This window comes from Nasonia vitripennis, chromosome 2, assembly GCF_009193385.2.
Source record: "Nasonia vitripennis strain AsymCx chromosome 2, Nvit_psr_1.1, whole genome shotgun sequence".
Taxonomy (NCBI): domain Eukaryota; kingdom Metazoa; phylum Arthropoda; class Insecta; order Hymenoptera; family Pteromalidae; genus Nasonia; species Nasonia vitripennis.
The window spans coordinates 6,564,501-6,588,944 of NC_045758.1; the positions used below are offsets into that span (position 1 = coordinate 6,564,501).

The 24,444-nt window shown below is 38.1% G+C and overlaps 6 protein-coding genes across 12 annotated transcripts; 3 read left to right on the forward strand and 3 right to left on the reverse strand.

The window, feature by feature from the left end:
• Positions 1 to 102: 102 nt before the first annotated feature.
• LOC100122834 (peflin) lies at positions 103 to 1,913 on the reverse strand. 3 transcript variants are annotated; one of them, XM_031922646.2, is made up of 4 exons: positions 1,469 to 1,913; positions 1,156 to 1,307; positions 888 to 1,059; positions 103 to 804 (listed from the first exon to the last, which is right to left on the reverse strand). In XM_031922646.2, the coding sequence occupies exons 2-4, from the start codon at positions 1,165 to 1,167 to the stop codon at positions 434 to 436; spliced, it is 555 nt and encodes a 184-aa protein (XP_031778506.1). In that variant the 5' UTR covers positions 1,168 to 1,307; positions 1,469 to 1,913; the 3' UTR covers positions 103 to 433. The 3 variants fall into 3 exon arrangements, with proteins under 3 accessions (XP_031778506.1, XP_032452920.1, XP_031778505.1); XM_032597029.1 differs by having other exon boundaries at positions 1,156 to 1,286; positions 1,469 to 1,718; XM_031922645.2 differs by having other exon boundaries at positions 1,156 to 1,718.
• LOC100122846 lies at positions 1,212 to 3,478 on the forward strand. Of its 3 annotated transcripts, none has more exons than XM_031922647.2 (6): positions 1,406 to 1,589; positions 1,794 to 2,085; positions 2,237 to 2,439; positions 2,513 to 2,592; positions 2,675 to 2,772; positions 2,864 to 3,478. In XM_031922647.2, the coding sequence occupies exons 2-6, from the start codon at positions 1,986 to 1,988 to the stop codon at positions 2,905 to 2,907; spliced, it is 525 nt and encodes a 174-aa protein (XP_031778507.1). In that variant the 5' UTR covers positions 1,406 to 1,589; positions 1,794 to 1,985; the 3' UTR covers positions 2,908 to 3,478. The 3 variants fall into 3 exon arrangements, 2 of the variants coding, with proteins under 2 accessions (XP_031778507.1, XP_003427162.1); XM_003427114.5 differs by having other exon boundaries at positions 1,431 to 1,589; positions 1,818 to 2,085; XR_004344606.1 differs by lacking the exon at positions 1,794 to 2,085 and having other exon boundaries at positions 1,212 to 1,589; positions 2,864 to 3,383.
• LOC100122864 (serine/threonine-protein phosphatase 1 regulatory subunit 10) lies at positions 3,363 to 13,411 on the reverse strand. Of its 3 annotated transcripts, none has more exons than XM_008211622.4 (9): positions 13,216 to 13,408; positions 12,702 to 13,082; positions 11,664 to 11,738; positions 10,888 to 11,072; positions 8,896 to 10,625; positions 5,717 to 6,124; positions 5,313 to 5,633; positions 5,057 to 5,216; positions 3,363 to 4,965 (listed from the first exon to the last, which is right to left on the reverse strand). In XM_008211622.4, the coding sequence occupies exons 3-9, from the start codon at positions 11,664 to 11,666 to the stop codon at positions 4,104 to 4,106; spliced, it is 3,669 nt and encodes a 1,222-aa protein (XP_008209844.2). In that variant the 5' UTR covers positions 11,667 to 11,738; positions 12,702 to 13,082; positions 13,216 to 13,408; the 3' UTR covers positions 3,363 to 4,103. The 3 variants fall into 3 exon arrangements, with proteins under 3 accessions (XP_008209844.2, XP_031778493.1, XP_032452915.1); XM_031922633.2 differs by having other exon boundaries at positions 3,747 to 4,965; positions 12,702 to 13,079; positions 13,216 to 13,411; XM_032597024.1 differs by having other exon boundaries at positions 3,747 to 4,965; positions 12,702 to 13,079; positions 13,165 to 13,379.
• Positions 13,412 to 13,844: 433 nt separating this feature from the next.
• LOC100679654 (protein O-glucosyltransferase 2) lies at positions 13,845 to 16,222 on the forward strand. Its single transcript, XM_003427115.5, has 7 exons — positions 13,845 to 14,240; positions 14,316 to 14,527; positions 14,614 to 14,825; positions 14,899 to 15,143; positions 15,213 to 15,450; positions 15,528 to 15,827; positions 15,904 to 16,222. The coding sequence occupies exons 1-7, from the start codon at positions 14,044 to 14,046 to the stop codon at positions 16,021 to 16,023; spliced, it is 1,524 nt and encodes a 507-aa protein (XP_003427163.1). The 5' UTR covers positions 13,845 to 14,043; the 3' UTR covers positions 16,024 to 16,222.
• LOC100678326 (basic salivary proline-rich protein 1) lies at positions 15,633 to 19,552 on the reverse strand. Its single transcript, XM_031922638.2, has 5 exons — positions 19,125 to 19,552; positions 18,941 to 19,017; positions 18,777 to 18,858; positions 18,488 to 18,698; positions 15,633 to 18,413 (listed from the first exon to the last, which is right to left on the reverse strand). The coding sequence occupies exons 1-5, from the start codon at positions 19,182 to 19,184 to the stop codon at positions 16,768 to 16,770; spliced, it is 2,076 nt and encodes a 691-aa protein (XP_031778498.1). The 5' UTR covers positions 19,185 to 19,552; the 3' UTR covers positions 15,633 to 16,767.
• Positions 19,553 to 19,650: 98 nt separating this feature from the next.
• On the forward strand, positions 19,651 to 24,354 carry LOC100122878 (kinesin 4B). The gene is made up of 13 exons (XM_001606435.5): positions 19,651 to 19,898; positions 19,977 to 20,202; positions 20,295 to 20,733; positions 20,817 to 21,082; positions 21,156 to 21,599; positions 21,682 to 22,063; positions 22,134 to 22,500; positions 22,575 to 22,884; positions 22,975 to 23,111; positions 23,198 to 23,566; positions 23,634 to 23,816; positions 23,897 to 23,943; positions 24,080 to 24,354. The coding sequence occupies exons 2-13, from the start codon at positions 19,977 to 19,979 to the stop codon at positions 24,096 to 24,098; spliced, it is 3,189 nt and encodes a 1,062-aa protein (XP_001606485.2). The 5' UTR covers positions 19,651 to 19,898; the 3' UTR covers positions 24,099 to 24,354.
• Positions 24,355 to 24,444: the final 90 nt, after the last annotated feature.

Here is a 24,444-nt window from a genome sequence, read left to right on the forward strand (position 1 = left end):
ATAGCAACGGCCTTTAGTCATACAACAAGGCAAAGATGAGAAACTAGAATGGAAATAAAAGAAATATTGTGGATGAGAATGATATTCAATGAACAATAGCAATTTAAATAAAAATTCCTTAAAATATAGTTTATTCCGAAATATAAATTTTTTATTTTACAATTCAAGGCTCAAGTTTGTACTTGTAAGCATTTAAAAAAATTAAAATTATGCCTATATTTTAAAATCACAGCAGATCTTTTACCATTAGCATATGTATGTACAATTTATACGCAGAAAAACTATTACAAACAACAATTGCTCATAGAAAGTTTGAATTTTAAATGCACAATAAAACACATTGCTTACAAACGTCTCAACTCAAAATTTCATTTTTTGTGATGCATTGCGATAAAAAAGTTGAAATAGACGATAATACATGGACAAGACATTTTTAAACATCAGTACTAAGAGCAACACCAAGAAAATCTTCAAACTCAATATTGATTGTTCCAGTCATGTCTGTATCCCTTTTCCTGAATTCTTCTGTAAACTTTTGTATTTGAACACATAAAACAATGAATTGATCAACGGTAATGCTGCCTTGTTGACTGCAGTCATATCTTTTGATTAAAAAATTAATGAATTCTGGCTTGAATCTGTAGCCCATTTGAGTAAAAGCTGCAGCAAGTTCTTCTTCTTGAATACTACCAGAGTTATCATGATCAAAGCCTCTAAAGACACCTAGCCATGCATTGATGTAGTTGAAAAGAGCTTGAAATTCAACGATATCAATGGAGCGCTTATTTTCTTTATCAAACATTCCTGTAAAAAATAAAAAGTTTAATAGTTTGTAATAAATACTGATGCTGCTCAAAAACCATAAATAAAGACTACAATAAACTTACCAATCATTAAGCGGCAAGCTTTATCAGAAAAAGTTCCTCCTTGACCATTAGCCAAGACCTTTTGCAATTCTGCAGAAGAAATTCTTCCGCTACCATCGGTATCTGATAAAGCAAACCATTGTTGAACTTGAGGATTGATCTGTGATGGATCTCCTGATCCATAAGCCTGCCCCTAGTAGCCACGAGAAAACGTTGTGAAAAATCATTTTTGCGTTTTAATTTGACATTCGACATATACTTGTGTAAATATATAGCTATATGAACTTACTGGATAAGCCATAATTATTAGTTCTTGCGGGCAATAATTAAAAATTTTCTTTTTTCAAAAGGCGTTTACGGTCAATTTTAGGTGTCGTCGACGGTTAAACTCAGGCTCGAGGACGCGGTTCTAGAAGAAATCTGGGAACGATTTTATGGTGTCTGTAGGAATAATGTATCCTTTGAGCTATTGGTTATATTAGCGCGCTACAAGGCTATGCGCAACGATGAATGGTTCCGCAGCGCTTGCCGCCCTTCCACGAATCCGCACGCATAGTAGATGTGTTTGGGTGTAGTAAAGCAACGCTAGTGACGCCACTTACCCATCAGTACCGAATAGATGGCCGCGGTCGATGCATCGGCAGCCCAAGCTCAAGGTCCTGCCCGTCTGTTTGTTGGAGAACGGTTTACAGTGAACAACGAATCAATGTCGATCGAGTTTCGGTAAGTAAAACCAGGTTAAGTTTATACATATATCTTGGCACAGATAGCGCACAACACTATACACACACGAGTCACGAGATGAGATAACAATATTTCCCAATCATCGCATGTGAAAAATAAAAATGTTCATTCAGCTTGTTCTTTAATGAGAGGGAGAGAGACAGACTACCTCTATATATATATGTATATATATATGTTGTACAGCTGTTGTTTCGTCACCTGTTCCAGTGTAAACACTTGGTCGAAAAAAATGCAAGCAACCGACTACTGTGCGGACTTGTGACCGTATATAAGTAATAAAAAAAGCTTGGATGCACGCCTTCCGCAGAGCATGAGCCGTTACTTGGTATCATCGTCTTGTTTTTTATTTCTTTCGTTTACGATTACGCGCCGCCAATGGCAAGCAGAAATTACTTGGATTTTCAATACTTTTCCTTATTGATTTTTGTATTCCTTGCAACTATCAACTATACTCGATCTCATGATGAGGGGGAAGGTACCTATTAACCTATTATTTTTCTCTTTACTTTTCACGAATTTTATTTTTATATTTCACACGTTTCTTATCAGTTCCACGTTACACATAACCTATAATTGTACAGTTTGTACAATATTGTTGATTACATATTGATGTTTTATACTTACAGATTACATTCTATGTCGATTGTGTGGAGCTGATTTAGCAGATGCGAAATCAATTGTCAATCATCTGAGTCCGTATGCCTTTGTGATAGTTAATCAAACGCTTTTTCAGCGAAAAGGTGTTGAAGTACAACTTTTGAAAAATCCATTGGGCATTAAATTCCAGTCTATTACCTTGTCCAACTCGAAATGCGCTCCAGTTCACAATGTAAGTATATGAAGCATCGAAATTCTTGTTATTCATTTTCATCAAATACTTGTGCAAATCATGATGTGTTTAGTGGCAGCAAGATTTTAGTTGGTATCCCGGATATGCTTGGAAACCTTGTATATGCAACCACTGCCGAGTTCATCATGGATGGTAATTAATTTAAATTATTGAAATTCAACTAGTACTTGATTTTCTTTGCAACTTTTTTCATATGGTGTGAATTTTTTTTCAGGCTTTTTGAACCAATAGAGACTGTTAATCTCAGTACAAAGCTTCCGTCGAAAAAAGGATTTTTCGTCCTTAAGTTAAATAGTTTGTTAAGTGAAAATTGTAAGTAATCAGCAGTCGCCTAGATCTCTATTACTGATGTGTACTGAATCTATCTTGAAATCTAACGAAATTTTTTATATTTTTCTTCCAGTTGCTGACTCTTTAATAGTTGTGCCAAAATCTTACAGAAATTAAAATGGTTGAATTGACAAAAGAACAGAAAGAATTCCTTCAGGAATGTCAAGAAGAATTTCAAGATCGTTTTACAGAAAAGGACCAAGATTTTATGAAAGTGAAATCAGGAGAGCCCAAGAAACCACCAATTGTTGATCCTTGGTATAACACGCAACAGAGTTCTAGAAACAATTATTCACGTCAAAATCATGGGCGGGATAGACGCAATCGTGACAGAGACCGAGGAAGAGGAGATAGGGATAGATACGGAGACAGGGGCAGAGGTGACAGGGGTGCCAGGGGTGACAGGGATAGAGAAAGTCGTTATGGTGGCGGAAGAAATCAGTATCGCCAGTACAGGACATATTGATGAGGATTTAAATGAATAACGATATTTTGTGATATAAAAAAATAGGACAAAATGAAAATTTGATAAACTTGGATAATAAAGATTTTTACAGATTAAAAGAACACTGTTTCACTTGTTAAAATATGCATAACATGTGTATTATTTTAAGCATTTGATGACTTACAACAACTCTATATACAAACATAATAATAATAATAATAATAATAATAATAATAATAATAATAATAATAATATGTGTGTGGAAAAATTAACCGGTTCCCTTAATTAATTTGTAAAAAACGTTATACTTTATTTTGACAAAAGACTTGGAAATCTTGTAGCAAGACTTTCCCAAACTAGAGTTATTGATTTTTCAAGTTATTATGCATTCGATAATCCATTCAGTCATCTTGAATTTTCATTGAAAACTTCAGTACACTTCAGTTGGTACTGTCCACTTGTATCATAAACTAGATCTAATAAAACAGTCTCCTTTACATTAGAACTAGGGTTCGTTTTTACAAAATTTTACAATCATATTTACATTAGAATGATTTACAATGTCAAATAAAACTCTTGGCATACTCTTGATAACCGTTGATAAAACGTAGTTATGTCGTCTGCGACAGTTACCGCTAATATTTACAAGATACAGATCTAATATTAAGCGATGGAAAAACGTATGATTAAATAAAAAGTTCTTTGAGTCTGGGTTCGAGCGCATCGTGACCGAGCCTCGTGATCCCGTTATTAGTAGTATCGCTACTATGAGCCCGAACCCGTCGATAATGGAGTATTCGCGAATGAATACATTGCCGACCTGCAGCTTGATAATTTGTCCTTAGATGCTTGGCTCGAGGGCTTAGTCTTAGAATGGCGGGCAATTGACTCCAGGATGCAGGAACTGGCATTTGTCGCCGACACGGCAGTATCCGTGTTTCGAAAACTGCCTACAGACCGGTGGCTGCTTGCCGATACCCCTCCAGCCACCTCTCCAGGGCATACCTCTCGGAGGACCGCCTCTAAACCAGCCGGGACCACCTCGTCCTCGGTTGCCGTGCATCGGTGGTCCTCTCGGGCCCTGATACGGTGGTCCTCCAGGTCCGGGTGGCCCGTACATGCCAGGACCAGGCGGTGGTCCCTGGAAGTTATTGTAACCCATGTCGTCGGGTCCCATCATGTATCCGTCTTGATTGTACATCTGGGGTCCTCCCATCATTCCCGGTGGGCCCATCGAGCCAACTCCTGCCGAGTCCATTCCTTGCGAGTAATTCGCGGACATGCCCTGCATGGGCGTGGCTACTGCGGGGTCCGGCACCACAATTTTTCCATCTCCGGTTCTCCATCCACCACCACCCCCACCACCCCCACCACCGCCACCGCTGACGCCGCTCGCGACGGGCAGGCCAGTCGTCATATCTGGAGCGACGGCCGGTATCGAGTTCATTTGTGGGGTCATGCCTGTTACCGTCGGCTGTCCGCCAGCTGGCGGCAGCATTCCCGGCTGATGATGCTGGTGAGGATGCTGACTGGGTCGGAATGACTGGAAGTACGAGTTGGGCATTATGGTCGAGGGTGCGGGCAATTGCGGCTTGGGTTCCGGCCACGGGACGCCGGTGAAGTCTTTTTCGCTGTCTTTGTTGCCAGTCAGGTCGTCTAATGGAATGATTTTTGGCTCCATGTAGATTGGATGTCGCTCCTCGTCGGGCTCCGCGGGAGAGTCGGGTATCCTAAAGTGAGCAAGATCGATTAATTATGATTAGTCCCGAGACAAAGGCCGTCGGTCCATGTAGACCAAACGGCTAGTACGCTGATACTTACATGCTGCGATTGAAGTAGAGAGCCTGGAGAATTCCCTTTTCTCGCGCATACTGGATATCCTTCTCCCTACTTTCCTTGCCAGGCTCAACGAGAGGCGGAGGAAGATCGATCGGTATTAAGGCCTTCCAAATCGTTCTCTCCTCCATCGTGTCTTCGCTGCCTATAAAAGAAGAGTAAAAAAAAAATCCCGTTTAAAAATCAATGCGAATCGTTAAAAATGGAAGAGAACGAAATGTACCGGTCAACTCGAACTTACTTAATTTCCTAGCCATCTGGAATGCTTCTCGCTCGTTCTGCTTCTCCATTTGCTTCATGTCGGTGAACGTTTTCGTGACATTGACGCGCTCGGTCTCGTCGAGCTCGAAGTATCGTATCGCCTCCAAATCGGTCTTCCATTTCAGACTCTTCTTTGGTCCCTTGCGTTTCTGAAGCAACAGCACGCTCTTGAGAACTCCGATCGGCCGATTTTCCAGAGTCGCCTGTTCCTCCTTCTTGAGAGCCTCGCTGACCGCGGCGGCGGGATCGTCCGGCGAATTAGGACCCTTCGTGTCGTCGAAATCGTCCTCTGGTGTAGGAGCTGAAGCAGAGGATCGATCGTTAGTACTAAAGAAAAATCGGCCCGACGACAAACGGAACCGGCTAATTTCGAATCGGACTTACTTCTACTGCCCTCGTCATCGTCGTTCTCGTCGTCCTCTTTCTTCTCCTTTTTGACAGCCTCCTCCGCATCGTTAGCCTTGTGGATCCTGTCGTCTTTGGCCTCATCCCCTCTCGTCTTATCGTCCTCGTCGGTCTCCAACGTGTCCTGATAAAACTTGAAAGTGGGCTTGAGAGCCAGCAGCGACTTGTCATCGGCATCTTTGCCAGTGTGCGTGGGCGAGGTAGCCGGCGAGGAAACCGGCGAAGAGCTGGCCTGATCGTTGGCCGCTCCGTTATCCGTCGATTTTTTCGGTTCCGTTGGCCCGTCTTTCGTGATCGACGTTCGCCGCTTCCTCTTGCGCGGCTCTTTGCTTTTCGTCGAAGCCGTAAGCGCGTCCATAAACATGTCGCTCTCTTGCAAAAGCATCACTGGAAAAAATAAAGAGAAACACATTGTTGTTGCATCATGGTGTGGCTAATGATAACGATTGCGTGTAACGTATTATTATAGGGTTGAAAAATCGGTGGTCAGTTTCCTTGGTTTTCAAGAGCGATCGGCGCAAAGTTACAAGTTCCTGAAAAGAATGCTGAAGAAATAAAATATGCAAGTAAATCAAGTGGTAAAACAACGATATCCAGCAGCAAGCTGCGTCAGTTTCGTCGTCGTTCATTATCGCGCATAGCTTGAAACATCATCGGGTACATGGATCCTCTGATACGGGCTTAAGGGAACTCGAATCGTCCTTGAATAAAGTAAGCTCGATTAAATCGGAGCTTTCAACATGTCATCATAAAAATTAAAATTTAAAAATAATAATAATAATCCAGCATCATCATCGTCATAATCATCCGAGTTGAAATAAATGCGCAAGAGAGCGAAGGAAAGCGAGGGAGAGAAAAGCGCGGCGGTCCGTCGGGGAGCGTATAGGCGCGCATAATGCAGAAATGGAGCTCGACAGACCGTCGCAAAAACATCGAGCCTCCGCCGCTGGTCCGCTGCTGCAGTTGCCTCCGCGCTGCTGCCACCACCACCGCCGCCGCTTCCCCTCCTTTATACGCCCTGCCTGCGCGTACGAGCGACGAGAACAGCGTGTTGCTGCGCCCCCACTCCGAACTTGGGACGAGCTGTGTGAATAAGCCGGATCCACTTGCGCGCGCAACCAGCGCCGACGTTCGACATCAAGTCCCGATAGTAGCGTAAATTTCGTTTGTTCTGTTTTGTTTTTTGACAATTTTTCTTTTACGCGTCGCTAGCTTGAACGAGAGGCATATTGAATACCGAATTGAGAGAGAGAGAGAGAGAGAGAGAGAGAGAGAGAAAAAATTCGTATAGGTACGTCCGGAAATAACTGGCTTGCAAATGAACTTGATGATATATCGCGTATACGTGCGCCAACGTTAACAAATAGGTACTTGGTATTGTCGATCAAGGCACTGCGTGAAATTCGATTGCGTATGGCTCGACTCGTTTAACTTTGTAATAGGAACTTTATGGGAATCATCGTGTCCAACGCAAATATCTATTCTCTTGGGTAATATCGGTTAATTTCTTTAAATGATGTATAGAGCGTATAGGACGCGTTAACTAGGAATATATAACTATCGAATTCTCGTATATTAGAATATATCGCGTTGCCGCTTCTATAAATAGCAAGCTATCGGGCAATCACTTTCACTCGTATATTATGAATGACTTTACCGCGTACTGTTCCTGCATATTCTAATTTATCGTTACATCCTTTATTATATACGAGATTACAAGGTTATCACTTGTAGATACGCGAGGATATATCGCGTTATCGCTTCTGTGCATAGAAAGTTACCGCGTAATTCTCAAATTGTTATAATCGTGAAACTGTCCCTAATGTGTAAAATGTCATAGGCGAACCGTTACGAGCGTATGGGCGCAGCAGCACGCGAGAGACTATAAAATATCATAATGCGCAACTACGCCTCCGAGATTAAACAACACCATTACGAGCGACTAGAATTCTTTTTTCTAATAACTTTGCAATGAATTCGAGAAAACAACTTTTCTAGATAAGTATTTATATTACCGAGAGCATGGAAATCTGGATGGACTCGAGTTTCTTAATTTTTCGTTTGCTTTATTTTTATCGTTTTTCGCTTGTGCATACGTGCAATTTATTCGTTTGGCTCTGAGAGCAAGATATGCGAGTGTATAAATTTACATCTATACAACATGGAATAGAAACCCAAAAATTCAATGTGTTTTTTCCAGATTTCTGATAGTTTATTGAATAGTTTTGAAAGGGCATACATATACAAGGGATTAAAAATTGGTATATGGACAAAAATTTGCTCGTTGGTGCCTTACCTAAATATACGATTACCGCTCAAACGTTGGAAAATATTTAAGTATCTTGGAAAAAACTTTCGCGCACGCTCATTCACACTTAAATTTAAGTACGACGTTACTTTAGAGTTCATTTTCCTTCTTTTCTTTCTTTTACTATTAATTTTCATCAAGAAAATATGCACAATGTTTTTTAATTATTGTTGTTATCAGATGTTACCTGCTGGATCTTGCTCACTTTTCTAAAATTGATGCAGTGAAGTTCCATGAGGTCTTCTGTCTTCTTACGCTCTCAAGAAAATTTCCTTGACAACTCAAGATTGCAGAAAACGAATAATTACCACTAGTTATTGTCCTAAACAATTTGGAGGAACTAATACCGTAATAGGATATTATTTTAGGTGAAAACTTGACAATTATATATAGTAATTAAAAAATATCAGAATTGAGTAAAAATTTCAAGCCTGCAAAAATGATTAAATTATTATTATTCGCATTAATTATTAATGCACTGCCAGATAAGTGTATTGAATGTGGCAAGTAAAGTAAAGGAAACTGTAACTTTGCACCAATCGCTCTGGAGACTGCCCACCTGCAAACTCAATATCCAGATGTTAGAACTAGTATATCTAACATATGTTGATCAACCGATACTCAAAAGATTATTCCAAAATTAATGAGCAATAGAAAAAAGGTTTAAATATATTTTTCATACACTCTATGAATATCAGTTGATTGATATTGTTAAACTTGGAACAAATACTTTTAAGTATTAGAAACTCAATTGTTTCAAGCAGTATTTACTGTAGTAAAAAGTTGTGCAAATGATTAAAACTTGACATTATTTTAAGTAAAATAAAGTATATCAAAGAATTATACGTACACTTTGGTTTTGCTGGAATAAGTTTGATTCCTCCCTTCTTTTCTTCACTTGGTGGAGTTGTAGGAGGGTCCAATGCAAGCTTGGCTTTCTTTTCTGCTATTGAACTAGTTTCTCTTAGCGGAGATGGCCTCTTCAATGGTATTTTTGGAGGAAATACTTTTTTATCAGTTACAGGAGCTTTTTTCGCGCCTCTTGGAGGTGGAGGTTTGATCTCTTCCTCTAGACCAGTAGATCTGAACTTGGAATTAAAAGTCTTGACAGTTTTAGGTCTTGATTCTTGAGAATTTTTTCTATTTTCAATAGATATTGAAATATTTTTCTTTTCAGGAATTGGTACAACCTTCTTGGGATCTGTTTTATCTTTATTTTCCTTAAAACTATCCTTGGAATCAGTTGAAGACTTTCTACTTGGAGAATCTCCTGGCTTTTCATCATCAGCCTTCTTTTTGGGAATTTTTCCCATTTTTGTACTAAAAGCTTGTTGATTTTGTAGTTTCTCCAGGGTTGCCTTATCCTTTTCAGCTTGATCTTTCTTCAATTTATCCTTTTCTTTATCCCGTTCAGTCCTAGATTTACTACTTGAACTCTTGGATGAACTACTAGAATGATGTTTATCCTTGTCTTTGTCCTTGGAAGACTTGTCTTTGGAACTGCTACTACTTTTTGAGCTTGAACGATGAGAGCTGGATCGATGAGAACTGGAACTGTGTTTGCTTGAACTGGAGCTGTGTTTGCTGGAACTTTTAGAAGACTGACTACTGCTTTTTTTATCAGAGTTCGAACTACTGCTACTACCAACACCTTTTTTATCTTCCTTTTTATCTCTATTTTCCTTATCACTAGTTGACCTACTACTAATAACACTGCTAGAGTCTTTTTCATTGATATTGTCTTTATTCTTACCATTTTCGGTTTCAATCGCGTCTTTAGAGCTAATTGCATTATCTTTCACTTCACTTGAGGCATCATTTAACGTTTCACCTACAGTACTTTTTTGGTCTGTAAACACCCTTTGAACAGTGGCTTCACTTTTTTCAACAGGCTTATCTGTTTCATCTTCTGTAGGAAGCACATCATCTGCGACATCACCGTTGATGTCTGTACTCAAACTATTTGCACTTATTAGATTAATGTTAGCAGGATCTGTTTGAACTTTTGTTAAAACTTGTTTGCCATCGCGTATCGTAATTCTAAACACTGATGGCGGAGAAGCCGTTGTTGATACTGTTTGTGGTTTATCAATAGCTATGACAGATGTTGGGGATTTCTGAACTGGGCAAGTTTTAATTTGTTGCTGATCTTGGATAGGTTGGGTTATTGGAAAACTCTGAGCAACTGGGAAATCACTTGATTGAACTGTCACAGCATTTTCACTATCAATGTTTTGACTAGCAACAGGGGTAATACTTGCATTGGGTTGTAAGGATTGAACAGAATTTTGAGGAAAGGACGAAAGAGCTTGACCGACCCCGACTGGCACAGTTTCACCTTTGACCATTTTCAACCACTGCTCCACAAGGCGACTGGCCAATGTCCGTACACCTTGATGACTACCTTCTTTTGATAAACCTTTAATTAATTTAGGACAATTATTACTTTTTAAGCGTTCAATATCAACCGGACAAAGTAACAAAAGTTCTAGTAACTCTTGAATTAGAGCCCAATTTTTGGCCAAGATGCCATCGGTAAGCCACATGTGAATAAGGTTCCAACCTCCTGCAGCCATGAAACTTGAAACAAATAAGAAAATCGTTGCAATTAAGTACAATGTACTTGCTAAATATGAAATCGAGTAAAATTAGAAATTGCAAGTCATACATTGATAAGAAATTAAGTGCAACTCAGATTGTCTCTGTCAACAACTTGGATTCTTTTTGAAAATAAAGTAAGTGAACGAATAATATATTGATTAATTAAATACTTGCACAATAGAGAAAAGTAGATAACAAAATAAAAAGTAACATATGTATATATAAATAAATATCAACTTACCGGCTGAGAAGTTCAGGAGTTGTACATTTAAGAATTTGAATGTAAATGCATTTAGAAACAAGTTTTTTTGAAAATTTGGTCATAAGGTTTGCCAAACGAATGACTTCATCTTTACTCTTGATGCCTCCGTTTGGTCCCAGTAGGACACTTAGGCACCTAAGTAGTGACAATGGATCTATGCGCGGCTGTAACAGACAAAAAATAATTACACGTTAATAAATCGATATATATATATATATTTTTTTTTTTTTTAGAATGATGATTGATTCCGGAAAAAAAATCCTAACCGGCTCAGTGCGGCATATACCGATCGGAACATTTTTTTTTTCAATTTATATTTATAAATATTCTAATTGATTGAGCAAATTTGCATGAAAACGAGGCTGCCAAGCGAAACATACGTTCATCGCCCGCGACAGCGCAAAGCCTCTGCGCTCAAGATAATTGATAAAGTGACTACCGCAGGCGACAGTCGACCTGAGCCGCGAGTGCATGAGCGGCGGCGCTTTTGACGATATCGCGGAGCGGAAAAAGAACGCCGAACGCGCCCTCTATAGTCGAATTGCAAAAGGTACATCTAATGAATGATGACGACTGAAGAAGAAAGGAAATGGGGCAACAATATATAAGAGTGGCAGAGCCATAAATTTCCACGATTAGTCAGCGATATATACAGATAAACGTATGATCGCGGGAGATGTATGCAGCATCGGCGATAGCAGTAAAAGAAAGATATACGTAAATAAATTGTTCGTTACAAGAAATGATAAACTTACCATGATTGCCAAGTTAATAAATAATCCCTTTGGTAAACTCAAGACATATCGCCAACGATAAAGCTATCCTGATCTCTGTAATGAAAGAGCAAACAATACGTTCCAAGTTTACATAATAGAAGCAACTGGCGTGGCGATCGACGCCATTTTCTCTCAACGGCGGCAGCAGCACGATTGCATGATCCTCTATATCCTCTTATAACTTGTTGTACATATATCGTATAATATGCGGTATTGTCGTCTTGTCAATTATTCAAAACCTATAGCCTCTCGCTTAAATCTTGGTACGGCAGCAAAAAAGTACGATAGCTACGTCGTGTAGAGCAAGAGTTACTCCTTCGCCGAGTCTTTATCGATCCATACGGAAAGAGCTTAGCGCGCGACGGCACAGAGTTGTGTGCTGTTTGTTTATTGAAAAATAATCGAACTTGCGACGAATAATTGTTATACAGCGGCGCTATAGATGCGTGCGCTCGACAGAATGTAGGATGAAATAAGATAATAACAAATATACAAGCTTTCGTAAATGTATCAAGTATGTGGGTGTGTGCGAAAGAGAGAGAGAGAGAGAGAGAGAGAGAAAGATATAGGTAGAGCCAGCAGTGGTAAGTAGCAGCAGCAGCAGCAGCAGCAGCGTAGATTCGCTCGAGACGGCCGACTGGCCCTCGGCGCGCTTTCCGCTTGCGCGACTAGCGCTCTACACTGCGCACTGACCTGCTGCGCAACTGGACTCGTCCCATTGGCCAATAGCAGCTCACACAGCGATCCCTGCCCCTCAATTCCCCAGCCGCAACGACGGCAAACTATTTTTAGCCTTCGCTGTTTCTCTCCCTCTCCCCTTCTCTGTCTCGTGCACTTGGATTTTTTGTCTTTTTTTTTCAATGAATTCTATATAGCTACTTTATCGCGCACTTGCAAACTCGAAAAAAAAAAACGAAATTTTGTACTTTTGCCGATATAGAGGATGATGCCCGTCTGCGCTGCTAGCCTCTTTTTATCCCGAAAGAGAGAAATGTTTAAACTGCAATATCCACTCACATTTTTCTAAAAAATATACGATTTTCTATCTCAACGATATCTCTCTCTCTCTTCTTTTTAGCGAAATAATTGTAGTCACAAGGGTAAACAGGGTGTGGTAAATATGCGAATAAAATGCGATGCGATGATGTGGTCAGAGAACGGCCGCCGCGACGCTAATATCGAACGGCATATGTTCGTAAAAATGGCGACTCTCCAACGAGGACGACGGGCACACGAAAGCGGCCCCTCGCGCTAAAACTGGATCTGCATCAGCAGGAATCTTTCTCTCTTCTCCTTGAGCTGCTGCTGCTGCTCCACCTCATCTTCCTATCGATATATAGCTACAGAATTGCGATCGACAGAGACAATTCGAGAATGAGAAGTAGTAGCCACGCGCTGCTGCAACACCAGACAAAAGCCAGAGATGTAAATTTTCCGACATTCGCCTCGGAATGTCGATAAATATGTATGCGCACTCAACTATGTCGCGCGAATTATTAAAATCTGAGGGATAAAAATCAGTCCTTCTCACCTAATACGTAAACCAAGTCTTCGGCGAACCGCAAAATAATTTCGAGCAAATTTATCGAGGCTTTTCTCTATATAGAAACGCGAATTGTGTAGCCGGAGCGCGAGCGCGAGAACGGAAGTACGGCCTCGCCTCGCCTTTCTTCGTGCTCGCAGTCGTTCGCGGTTCGTCTGTTCGACGCACCGCGCCAGTCAATTTTCTATATATTTCATGCGCAGTTGCTCATGTGGCGCCACCTTACCCATGCCACACTCTATATCCTGATGATGCGTTCGAAAATTCGTTAGGATTCGCTCTTAGATTGAGATTAGAAAAAATACAATCTCTTTAGGTTTTAATTGTTTTTCTTTTTTTCGAATGTTCGAATTATTATTGTTGCGTTAGAAAGGTTGAGATTTTTCGATCCCGACTATGCCTCAATTTGACTAACGTCGTATACCGCTAAATACGAAACAGTAGATTAGATCGAAATGTCAATTTCTAAATCGACGAATGTATAAAATTTGTTATAAATTCACAGTAGCACATTTTTGTCTTTAAATCTCGCGCCATATCTAGAGTCAGAGTAATAAAAATCTGCATACCAAATTAAACGTCCAAAACCCCTTGCTCATCTCCAATATTTATATATATATATTGACTCCTCCTTGTAGAGTCTGATATATATGCATGTGTGTATGCAGACAATATATATATCTATCTACAGCGATTTTACCGGCAAAACTATACTATTGAAATTATTTTCTGCATGCATGTATACATAATGTGAAAATGAGATATAAGTAATATACAGATTGTTTCTAGGCTCGATTAAACAGTTTAGCGGGCAAAATGCCATCTTTTATTTTAATTTGTTGTCTTCTGATGACGACCTTTTTTCGTAACACCTTTACTCAAACTCACGCAGTAAAAGGTAGCAATGTTGATGCCAAGAAAACAATTGTTTGGGGTCCAGGCTTGAGTCCTGAAAATATTACTTTGAGAGCCAGGTATATTTTTCTGCAACTTGTTGACAAGGAAGGCAAAAAGTTTGTATACCCTTATTAATAATCACACTTTTTCATTTTTTTTGTGTCATATTATTATAACTATCACATCATTAGTATTACAGAGTCTTTAGGAAAGAGTATAATTTCAGCTCAGATAAAAGGTGAAACTGTTCAAAGCACACCTTGTCATATCTGGACACAAATTTTTGATTGCAAGGATGGCAGCTATATTGTCCGCTACCGAACTTACAATACTTGTTTTAATTTGCACATTGTTCTCCAAGTAAAAAATGAGAAACTACCTTTAAAACATTCTCAAGTCATGGGTAAATCTAGCCTTTGCAAATTAAAATTAATTCTATTCTATCTTGTCGAAATATTTATCAACAATAAGTTTTTGTCAAAAAATCAGGGCCAGTTTATGAAGAGGAATGCAACTGTCCACATTCATCGTTAGATGCATGGCTTCATCAAAACAACTGTCGTCAGAATTATACTCAAATTTTGCAAGATCTTAAATTATTTCCTACAGTAAATTTTGATAGTCTACGAAATGAAATCATTGATAGATACAATAAGCCAAACAGTGTCAGCATTTGTCACTATGTCATCAAGTCAAACCAGGTATATCTTGGTTAATGTTTTTTAATTTGAAAAAAAATAACAACAATGATTTTTAATCACTTTCTTTATTCAGATATACAGGAATTGTTATGGACAACATGTTGGCTTCAAAATATTTAGTGATGCAATCTTGCTATCGTTAGCAAGAAAGATAAATTTACCAGATGTTGAATTTTTCATGAATTTAGGAGACTGGCCACTTGTTCCTAAGAATAAGGAAATTCATCCAATTTTTTCTTGGTGTGGTTCAGATGATTCTTACGACATTGTTCTTCCAACATACGATATTACCCAGTCATCGATGGAAGCAATGGGAAGGTATGATACTCTTACATATTCATCATTTTAATACTTGATATTTAAAACTAACATGACGATTTTTTGTAGAGTGATGCTAGATATGCTATCTGTACAAGGAAGTACTACAGATCCATGGAATAAGAAAATTGAAAAAATGTTTTGGAGGGGAAGAGATGCACGAAGAGAGAGACTGGATTTGATAGATATAGCAAGAAAACATCCAGAGCTTTTTAATGCATCTATAACAAATTTTTTCTTCTTTAGAGATGAAATCGAAAAGTATGGTCCTGAACAAAAACATGTATCATTTTTTGAATTTTTCAAGGTATATGCAAGAGAATAAAAACATTTTTTTTTTATAAATACTTAACATTTTATTTACATAAAAAAAACATTTTTTAGTATAAATATCAACTCAACATTGATGGAGTGGTAGCTGCTTACAGATTTCCTTATCTACTTGTTGGTGATTCTGTAGTCTTCAAACAAGATTCAAAGTACTATGAATTTTTTTATAAAGATCTTGAAGCTGGCAAGCACTTTATACCTATTAAAAGTGATTTATCGGATTTGGTTCAAAAACTTGAGTGGGCCAGAGAAAATGATGATCAAGTTTATAAAATAAGCAAAGAAGCAAGACAATATGCAAGGGATAATTTGATGCCACAAGATGTATTTTGTTACCATGTGAATTTAATTAATGTAAGCACTTAAATGTTCATTATGTGCATTTCAAGATATTTTTTTAAAAAGATTATAAATTTTATAAATTTTTTAGGAATGGAGTAAACGAATAAAAAGCCAAGTTCAAGTATTGCCCAAAATGGAACAAGTTTCACAACCAGAACATGAATGTGAGTGTGCCAATAATGTAAAAGATGGTAAAGATGAGCTTTAAAATTCTTATTGAAAAATATATTTTTTATAATTGATTTAAAGTAAGAATATACCAAGTAATTATGAACAATATTTATTACAACATGAATACTTTTTTTTTTTAAATAAACTTGAAAATTACATCTTTCTTGTTGCACAATAATGTATGATTCTTCGCGTTTAACAAAAAGTGATTAAATACTTCTATATCTGAAGCAGTTTCAAATTGATTTTTTTTATTTTAAGCAAAGATTATACTTATTCAAAGTAAAAAAGAAACTGCTTATAGTCAATTATATATTAAACACATTTACACTGTTGTTTCTACCCATTTAGAATATTACAGAGTCGAATTACATTAGGAATAATTATAAAATTCATTCCCATTAACTTTATTTTACAGCATCATTCATTATTTATCCTATGTACCTTTATGCTATAATGTATAAAAAAATCGAGATTTACTAAAATATATTTGTATTGATTCAATATTTTAATAAATGTACATTTTATTTTGTTTCGTTTCGAATAATGATTTTCAAATTCGAGACGAAATTAAAATTTCACCACATAAGCAAGATTGACAGTAAATAAAAATTTATAAATTTGCAATGACGAAAAATTCCATGGCATTAGGAAAGCCTGGCATTCAAACTGTATAGTTTAAAATATCCATCTTATTGAATAAGCCATACAATTTCTTATAAGATCAAATTGAATTTTGGTTCGATGATTAATTGCGTGAATAGAATATTTTCTCTCTTTTTCACTGAGGTGGTGGTTGATAACCATAGCCTGCATACTGATTAGGAGGAGGACCTTGAGGACCTGGAGGCGGTGGCATATGACCTGCTGGTGGCCTTGGTGGATATTGGCCATATCCTTGGCTACCAGGTGGTGGGGGATAATTCTGAGGAGGATATTGTGGGTGACCATAATGCTGACCCGGTTGAGGAGGATGAGGTGGATAAACTTGTGGCTGTCCACCTGGTGGTCCTGGTGGCACATATGTTTGAGCTCCTGTTGGATGAGATTGCTGGGGTGGTGGTGGTCCATAAGTATTTGGAGGTTGAGGTTGCGATTGAGGAGGTCCTCCAGGGCCTTGTGGTGGGCCTGTGGGTGGTTGGAAACCTGTTGGCGCAGGACTAGGAGACTGCTGTTGCTGCTGCTGCTGCTGTTGTTGCTGCTGCTGCTGTTGTTGTTGTTGTGGTTGCTGTGGTGGTTGTGGTTGCTGCTGCTGTGATTGAGGTGGTGTTTGTGAAGGAGGAGCTTGTTGAGGAGACTGGTGTGGAGTTGGATGTGGTGACTGATGTGGAGGTGGAGCTTGATGCGGATGAGGTGGATGAGTAGGTGGCTGCTGGTGTGGTGGGTGGGGCCCTGATTGTTGATGAGAGGGATGTGATGATGGAAGAGGTGACTGGTGTGGTGCTGGATGAGGTGGTTGATGAGATGAGGGTGGCGGTGGTGCTACTGGATGAGTTGGTTGGTGAGATGGATGCACAGGATTGCCCCAGTTTGGAGGTTGTGGTGGCTGTGGATAATTACCTTGTTGAGATGATGGGGGAGGTGCACTATTTGGAGTAATAGTTTGTGTAGCAGCAGATGGAGTACTTGTGGGTTGATTATTTTGAGCATAACTGGTTACACCACTAGCTGGTGTTGCACTGAATGGTGGAGCTCCAGAAGAGTTAGGGCCATATTGTGCTGGCCCATTACCAGGGCCTGCTGGAGTTGGTTGGTTTCCATAAGTTTGTTGTTGAGGAGGTCCTGGCTGGGGAGGCTGAGGTCCAGGAGGACCTGGTTGTGGAGGTTGGGGATTTGACGTTGGAGGAGGGTATTGCTGTGGTGGTGGTACATTGTTTGGATAACCTTGCGAGGATGGTGGATAATTTCCTGACTGGGAATTTGGATTATATGCATTTTGCGGAGGTGGAACTTGTGAAGGTGGCTGCTGATAATTTGGTTGTGGATTTGGACCTGCATACTGCCCAGGTGGTTGCTGTTGTTGCTGTTGCTGCTGTTGCCCAGTGGGTGGAAAATTTTGCTGAGCAGCATTAGATGGAGGATAGCCTTGCTGATTAGGTGGTGGTGGTCCGTATCCTGCGGGAGGCTGGTTGGCATTGGGTGGGGGATAGACCCCAGGTTGAGGGCCATAGTTACTCACTGTTGTTGGAGGTGGTCCGTAATTTGGTTGATTTGGAGTAGGATAGCCTTGTGGTTGTGGTGCATTTGGTGGGCCGTATTGGTTTGGTTGACCTGGCCCGTAATTATTACCTTGAGGCCCTTGATAATTTCCTTGAGGGCCTTGTTGATTACCATACGGTGGATGATAACCTTGTTGAGGAGTTTGTTGAGGTGGATATCCCTGTTGGTTCCCCCTGTACTGCTGTGGAGCAGGCCCTGTAGGTGGTCCTAACAAAAAATAAAATTTAATTCAGCTTGACCGCATCAAAGGCTGCCTCAAGAAATCTAGCCAATAGACTTACGGTTGATGCCTGGTCCTTGTCCAGGTATTACAGGTCCTCTGTAACCAGCTTGCGGCATAGGCTGTCCTTGATTAAAGCCAGCCATAGGCAATGGTTGTTGCGAGTTCGGAGGTATTTCACTACCAGGACCAGGTGGAGCTTGAACATTGGGAGGCCCTTGTGGTGCCATCATGGCATTATGCTGAGGTCCGTTAGCTATGGCTTGTGGTGCCTAAACCAAAAAATAAGCACAAGTTAATGCAAGTTAACATGAAATTAAACTAGCATGATTAAAAATTAGAAAACTTGCCGGAAGTAGAGCTTGAATGTTTTGATTTGCATCTGCAATAGATGCCAAGTACACTAAATTTCTGTGAAGCATCTGTTGGTATCTGAAACACAAGATTGCATGAGAAAACATGAAAGGAATGTATGTGCAGAGATAAATTAAATGAAACCCAATGTTCAACTAACTGAATGCATTCCTGAGATTTTCCCTTATTTTGGAAATCCTGTATAGTCTGTATTAAATGACTATTTTCATCCAGCATCTGAGAACAAGTATGAACAATAAGAATTGTTAGGACTTAATCTATTGTTTCAAGGTTAGAAACACAGACTGTTGTTTTCAAGAAAATATTCAAATCTTGGCACGTACTTTTTGTATTTGAGCAGGTGTTGGAGGTGGTCTACCCCGTTGAGCGTACGTGACCGACATTTTCAGAGAATCAAAGTATAATAAAATACAACAATAACACTAGACGAGTTTTATGCTAATGCAAAAAGCTCAACTCGATCACTTGCTGATACAGAATAATCATCAATCGGCGACATTTAACTTGTGGCCAAAATCGTCAATCAAGTCACTTGTGATTCGTTGCCCACGTAGAGTTTGTCAAATGTAAATATAATTCTGTAAAAATTTGTATAATTCTGAAAATTCCGTGTACGTTTACGCGTTATTGTAGCGACGGCGGCGGCGGCGGCGGCTGCGGCTTTCATATATAGCTTTCTTTAGGCTCATCGTTCGCGTATTCGCAAAGCGGCTTGGGGCAGAGCATCCGAGCAGTCATTTTCACGCGGGACTTTTCGTGGTTTTTACGAATGCGCAGCTGGACTAGGCATCTGCGCCCTCTACAAACAGTGTATACCTATATATATCGAAATTTGAAAAATACGGTTAGCGTTGCAGCGCATAGGACGTTAATGGCTTGAGCGGGAATATTACAGCGTGCAGGATCGGCAGGATCGACTGCAGTTGAAAGCTGAAAATAAGAGGTTGGTGAGAGAAGTCAAAAAGTGCTGTTTTTCTTCTCTATACCAATTCTCTGTTATGTTCATCCCGTTTGCGATCTAGTTTTTGTTTGTGACATCAAGTTAGGTTTTAGTGAAGCTTGGATCCTGTTACAAGTAACCCTTTTTTCTATTAGAGGTAGGTAACTTATTTAGCTCATCCTATGTTTAAAAAGGGTCATCAACTAATTATTTAATATCACGAACGTGCATCTAGATGAATAACGATTTGGTAAAGGTAGCTGTTCGCATAAGACCATTGATTCAATCAGAGATAGATAAGGGCTGTCAAACGTGTCTAAATGTTGATTTGGCAAATTCTCAAATTCAAGTTCAACCTACAGATAAAGCTTTTACTTTCAACTATGTTTTTTCACCGGAAATATCGCAAGAGACTTTTTACAATACGGCCATCAAGGATATGATATCAAATATTTTTGAAGGTATGCACGCTATGTATTCAGCATGCCTTTTTTCTCGAGTTCCAATATCTTAGATATTTATTTGTTTATTGATTTATCTTTCTTTCCATTAGGATATAACGTAACAATTTTGGCTTATGGTCAAACTGGAAGTGGAAAAACCTTTTCTATGGGAACCAATTATAATCCTGATGATTCTAATTGTGGCGTTATTCCACGAGCTGTCAATGACATATTCGAACAAATAAAAGACCAACAAGACTTGGATTTTAAGGTCACAGTAGCATTTATGGAACTTTATAATGAACAGTTGTATGATTTATTATCAAAAAAACCTCGTAATCAGAGTATCGTTGACATTAGAGAAGACACTAGAGGTGTTAAAATAGTTGGAATGTCAGAAGTGATAGTCACGAATACCCAAGAGACTTTACAATACCTTGCTGATGGTTCCTCGTACAGAGCTACTGGAGCCACTGCAATGAATTTGCAAAGCAGCCGGAGTCATGCTATATTTACAATCACTGTACAACAACAAAAGAAAGATCAGCCGTAAGAAAATTATATTTATACATTAAGAGTATTAAAACAACGTTAAATATTGTTTAACCGGTGTCTTGTATTCCATATTCTAGAAATACTGCTAAATATGCCAAGTTTCATCTTGTTGATCTAGCTGGCTCAGAACGGAGTAAAAAAACTCAAGCGACCGGAGAAAGGTTCAAAGAAGGTGTAAATATTAACAAAGGTCTATTAGCTTTAGGAAATGTTATTTCACAACTAGGTGAAGGTGCTGGTTCATCATATATCGGGTATAGGGACAGCAAACTGACAAGATTACTACAGGATTCTCTTGGAGGAAACTCGGTTACATTAATGATAGCATGTGTAAGCCCTGCAGGTAAATATTATCATATAATACACTTTTTGAATTCTATTTTATCTACTTCTGTAAAAATCATAACATTTTTCAGATTACAATATAGATGAAACTACTAGCACATTGAGGTACGCAGATCGAGCTAAAAAAATTAAGAACAAACCAATAATTAATCAGGATCCTCGTGTTGCTGAGATCAATAATCTTAAGAAGATTATTACAGAATTACGCTCAGCTATGATGAATGGTGAAGGAGGCGGAAATTGTTGTCCTCCAGAGCACATGAAATTGGAGGAGAAAAATCAATCTCTTCAAAGAAAGTTAAGAGGCTTAACAGAGACACTGAATAACAATTTAGTGGAGGTAGTTCACATGCATGAAATAGCTAATTTGGCAGAACAATCTCAAGAGCAACTTAAAGTTTCTATAGGTGTTATCTTGGATGATTGTGAGAATTTGTTGAAAGAATTTGAAATAGATCCTACAGATTTGGAAAATCACAAAGTCAAGTTAGAAAATATTTGTTTAAAAATCTTGAGTAAGTTTTTAATTCAATTTTACTTAATTAAATTTTTGTCAATAATGAATGATGATCTTAAAATTAAAAATTTGTTTTTCAGATCTACAAAAAGATCAACAAAAAGCAATTGAAATATTGGTAACTCATGAATCGCTGGAGGAATCCAGCAATAATATTAGTACCAATTCGACATCGGATAGCGTGAACGAAAACAGTGTACATAACGAAACGTATGATTTGGATGAAAAGCATGAAGAACATACATTGCAGCAAGCTGAGCGATTTGATGAAGTTCAGTACATAAATAAACAGTTGGCCATAAAAGAAGAATTGGTTTCTAATCTCTTGAAAAATTCTTCTCAAATAGTAGAATATGAAAAAGAGCTAGAAGAAATGGAGCTTGAAATAAAAAACTTGCAAGCAGAAAAAGAAGAACTTATGCAGCAATTGCGCAATGTTCAAAAGAATAATGCTAGTGCAAAGTCTGTATTGTACACATATTATTTAATTACTTGATAATAAATATGTCCAATAGATTTCTTTTTATTCTAGATTGGCGGAAACTCGACGCAAGAAAGTTCAAGAACTGGAAAAAAAAATTGCGGAAATGTCGCGTAAATGTTTGGAACAAAATAAAATCATAAAAAATAAGGAAAAGTCTGATATGCAGGTCAAAAACTTGGCCAATGAAATAGCTACATTGAAGCAAACAAAAGTGAAATTAATTCGAAATATGCGCACCGAGACGGACAACTTTAACAAATGGAAAAGAGCGAGAGAGCAGGAAATTTTCCGATTAAAAGATCAAGATAGGAAACGTCTTAATCAGATTACCAGGATGCAAGCTGAACATAATAAGCAAAAAAACGTATTCAAAAGAAAAATGGAAGAAGCTGAAGCTATTCATAAAAGATTGAAGGTAAATATATGAATACAAGCATTTTGATGTATTCAATTTCATGTCATCGCTAATTATTTTTCTTGGATTATTAGAATGCTCTAGATTTACAAAGTAAAGCAGCTCAACGTCGGGAACAAACTGCAAATGCCAAAGGTGATATTCATTCTTGGGTAACACAAGAGTTGGAAGTATTGCTTAGCACATTTGATGCAGAGCGTACTCTGGATAAGCTGAAAAAAGATAAGGCTTCTTTTGCTAATCAACTAGCAGAGCTTCAACTGCAAAACCAAATTGATGATTCAATATTAAAACAGGCGCAAATTTCGGAAATAATGGAATATGTTGAAGTAAGAAATGCTCAAATCAAAGAAATGGAAAAAAACATTAAAGAATCTAATCAAGGTATTGTAATCATTTTAGCAATGTACATACATACATGTTCTAATTTTCGATTTATACAAATTTTCACGTTTTTCTCATACTCACACACAGAAAATCGCGCTAAAACGAGGTGGCACGTTATTTCCTCAATGGCTGATGCTAAAGAAGCTTTAAAAACTCTATTTGAAATAACAATATCTTATGGAAAAGAACAGATCTTGTTAAAATCACAATTTGACGAATTAAAGGTAAAAATACCCTAGATCATAAACTGAAGTTGATCATGGTTTAGCTTCTCTGTATATAAATGCAAATTTTCTCCTTTTTTTTTCAGGAAACATGTTCAAAATTACAAGTTGAAAATGAAAAATATCAAATAAGAGAATCAAATTCGAAACTGAGAAAAGAGTGTTTGGGTTTGCCTGTGAATACGAGTGATCAAACGGACAAGGATCAGTTGATACAAGATCAACAGAAACAAATCGAATTGTACAAACAGGAAATTGAGCGTCTTAAAAACAAGGTTTTGACGGAAAAAGACCTTAATGTTGTTGAGAAAAAATCTAAACCGAAAGCCAAAGCGATAGAAACTGTAATGATCGAAGAATCGTTCTGTTACACGGATGAGAGTATAGTAGATGACGACGAGAACGATCCGGACTGGAAAGCTACACCTTTATTTTCAAGAATTCAGAAAATAGAAGTAGGTTAATTTTTTATATTCGATATGATCTTTAATTGCATGTAAATATGGATTTGTCACTTTCCAGAACGCGACCAAGAATCTAGCAAGAGAAAGTAAAGTAGGACTCAAGCGATCTTCCAATGGTGAAATCAAATGTTCGTGTAAAACTTCATGTACATCACGATTGTGTTCATGTCGCAAAAACGAAGTATCCTGTCAAAATTGTAATTGCAATCCCGAAATATGCAAAAATCGAGATGGTGATAGTGTACGTTATAAATATTTTATATTCTGTTTAAAATATAAAATGAAATTAACTAATTGAATAAAATTCTTTACTCTGTTTAGACTCGACGGATGCTCTTCACTGATGCGGATAATATGAAAAAGCAGAAGTAAGATAAACTTGTTTGCTCTTGAGGTCTCTTGAGCACCAAGATATATGTAATAGATAATATCATGGTGCTCAAGAACCCACAATTGTACAATTATTGTACAGCAAAATTCATTCTCGTAATTTTTTTATTACAGATTAGAAAATGAAACGTGAGAGGAGTATTGTTAAGATATTAATTTATTTTAAAGCAAGTTAGCATTTTAAAATTTGACGAGAATGAAGATAAAAAAACTTGTGTTATTCTGTGTCAAGTTAGTAGTCAAGTTAATGTCACAAAATCGGACTGGAAAAAAATTTGTTATACTGTGAAAACTATGTATACACATCATTCACAAGCAACATAAGGCATCATGCTTGTTCTTCTAGTTGTACATTTATTAAATATATTTTTATTACAACAAAAATTAAATATTTGCGTTTGTTCGGATGTTATTAACCACTTGTCCTCTACTTCTCTTGCCCATCATTTTTATATTCGAAACGTGTCATTGTGCTTTGA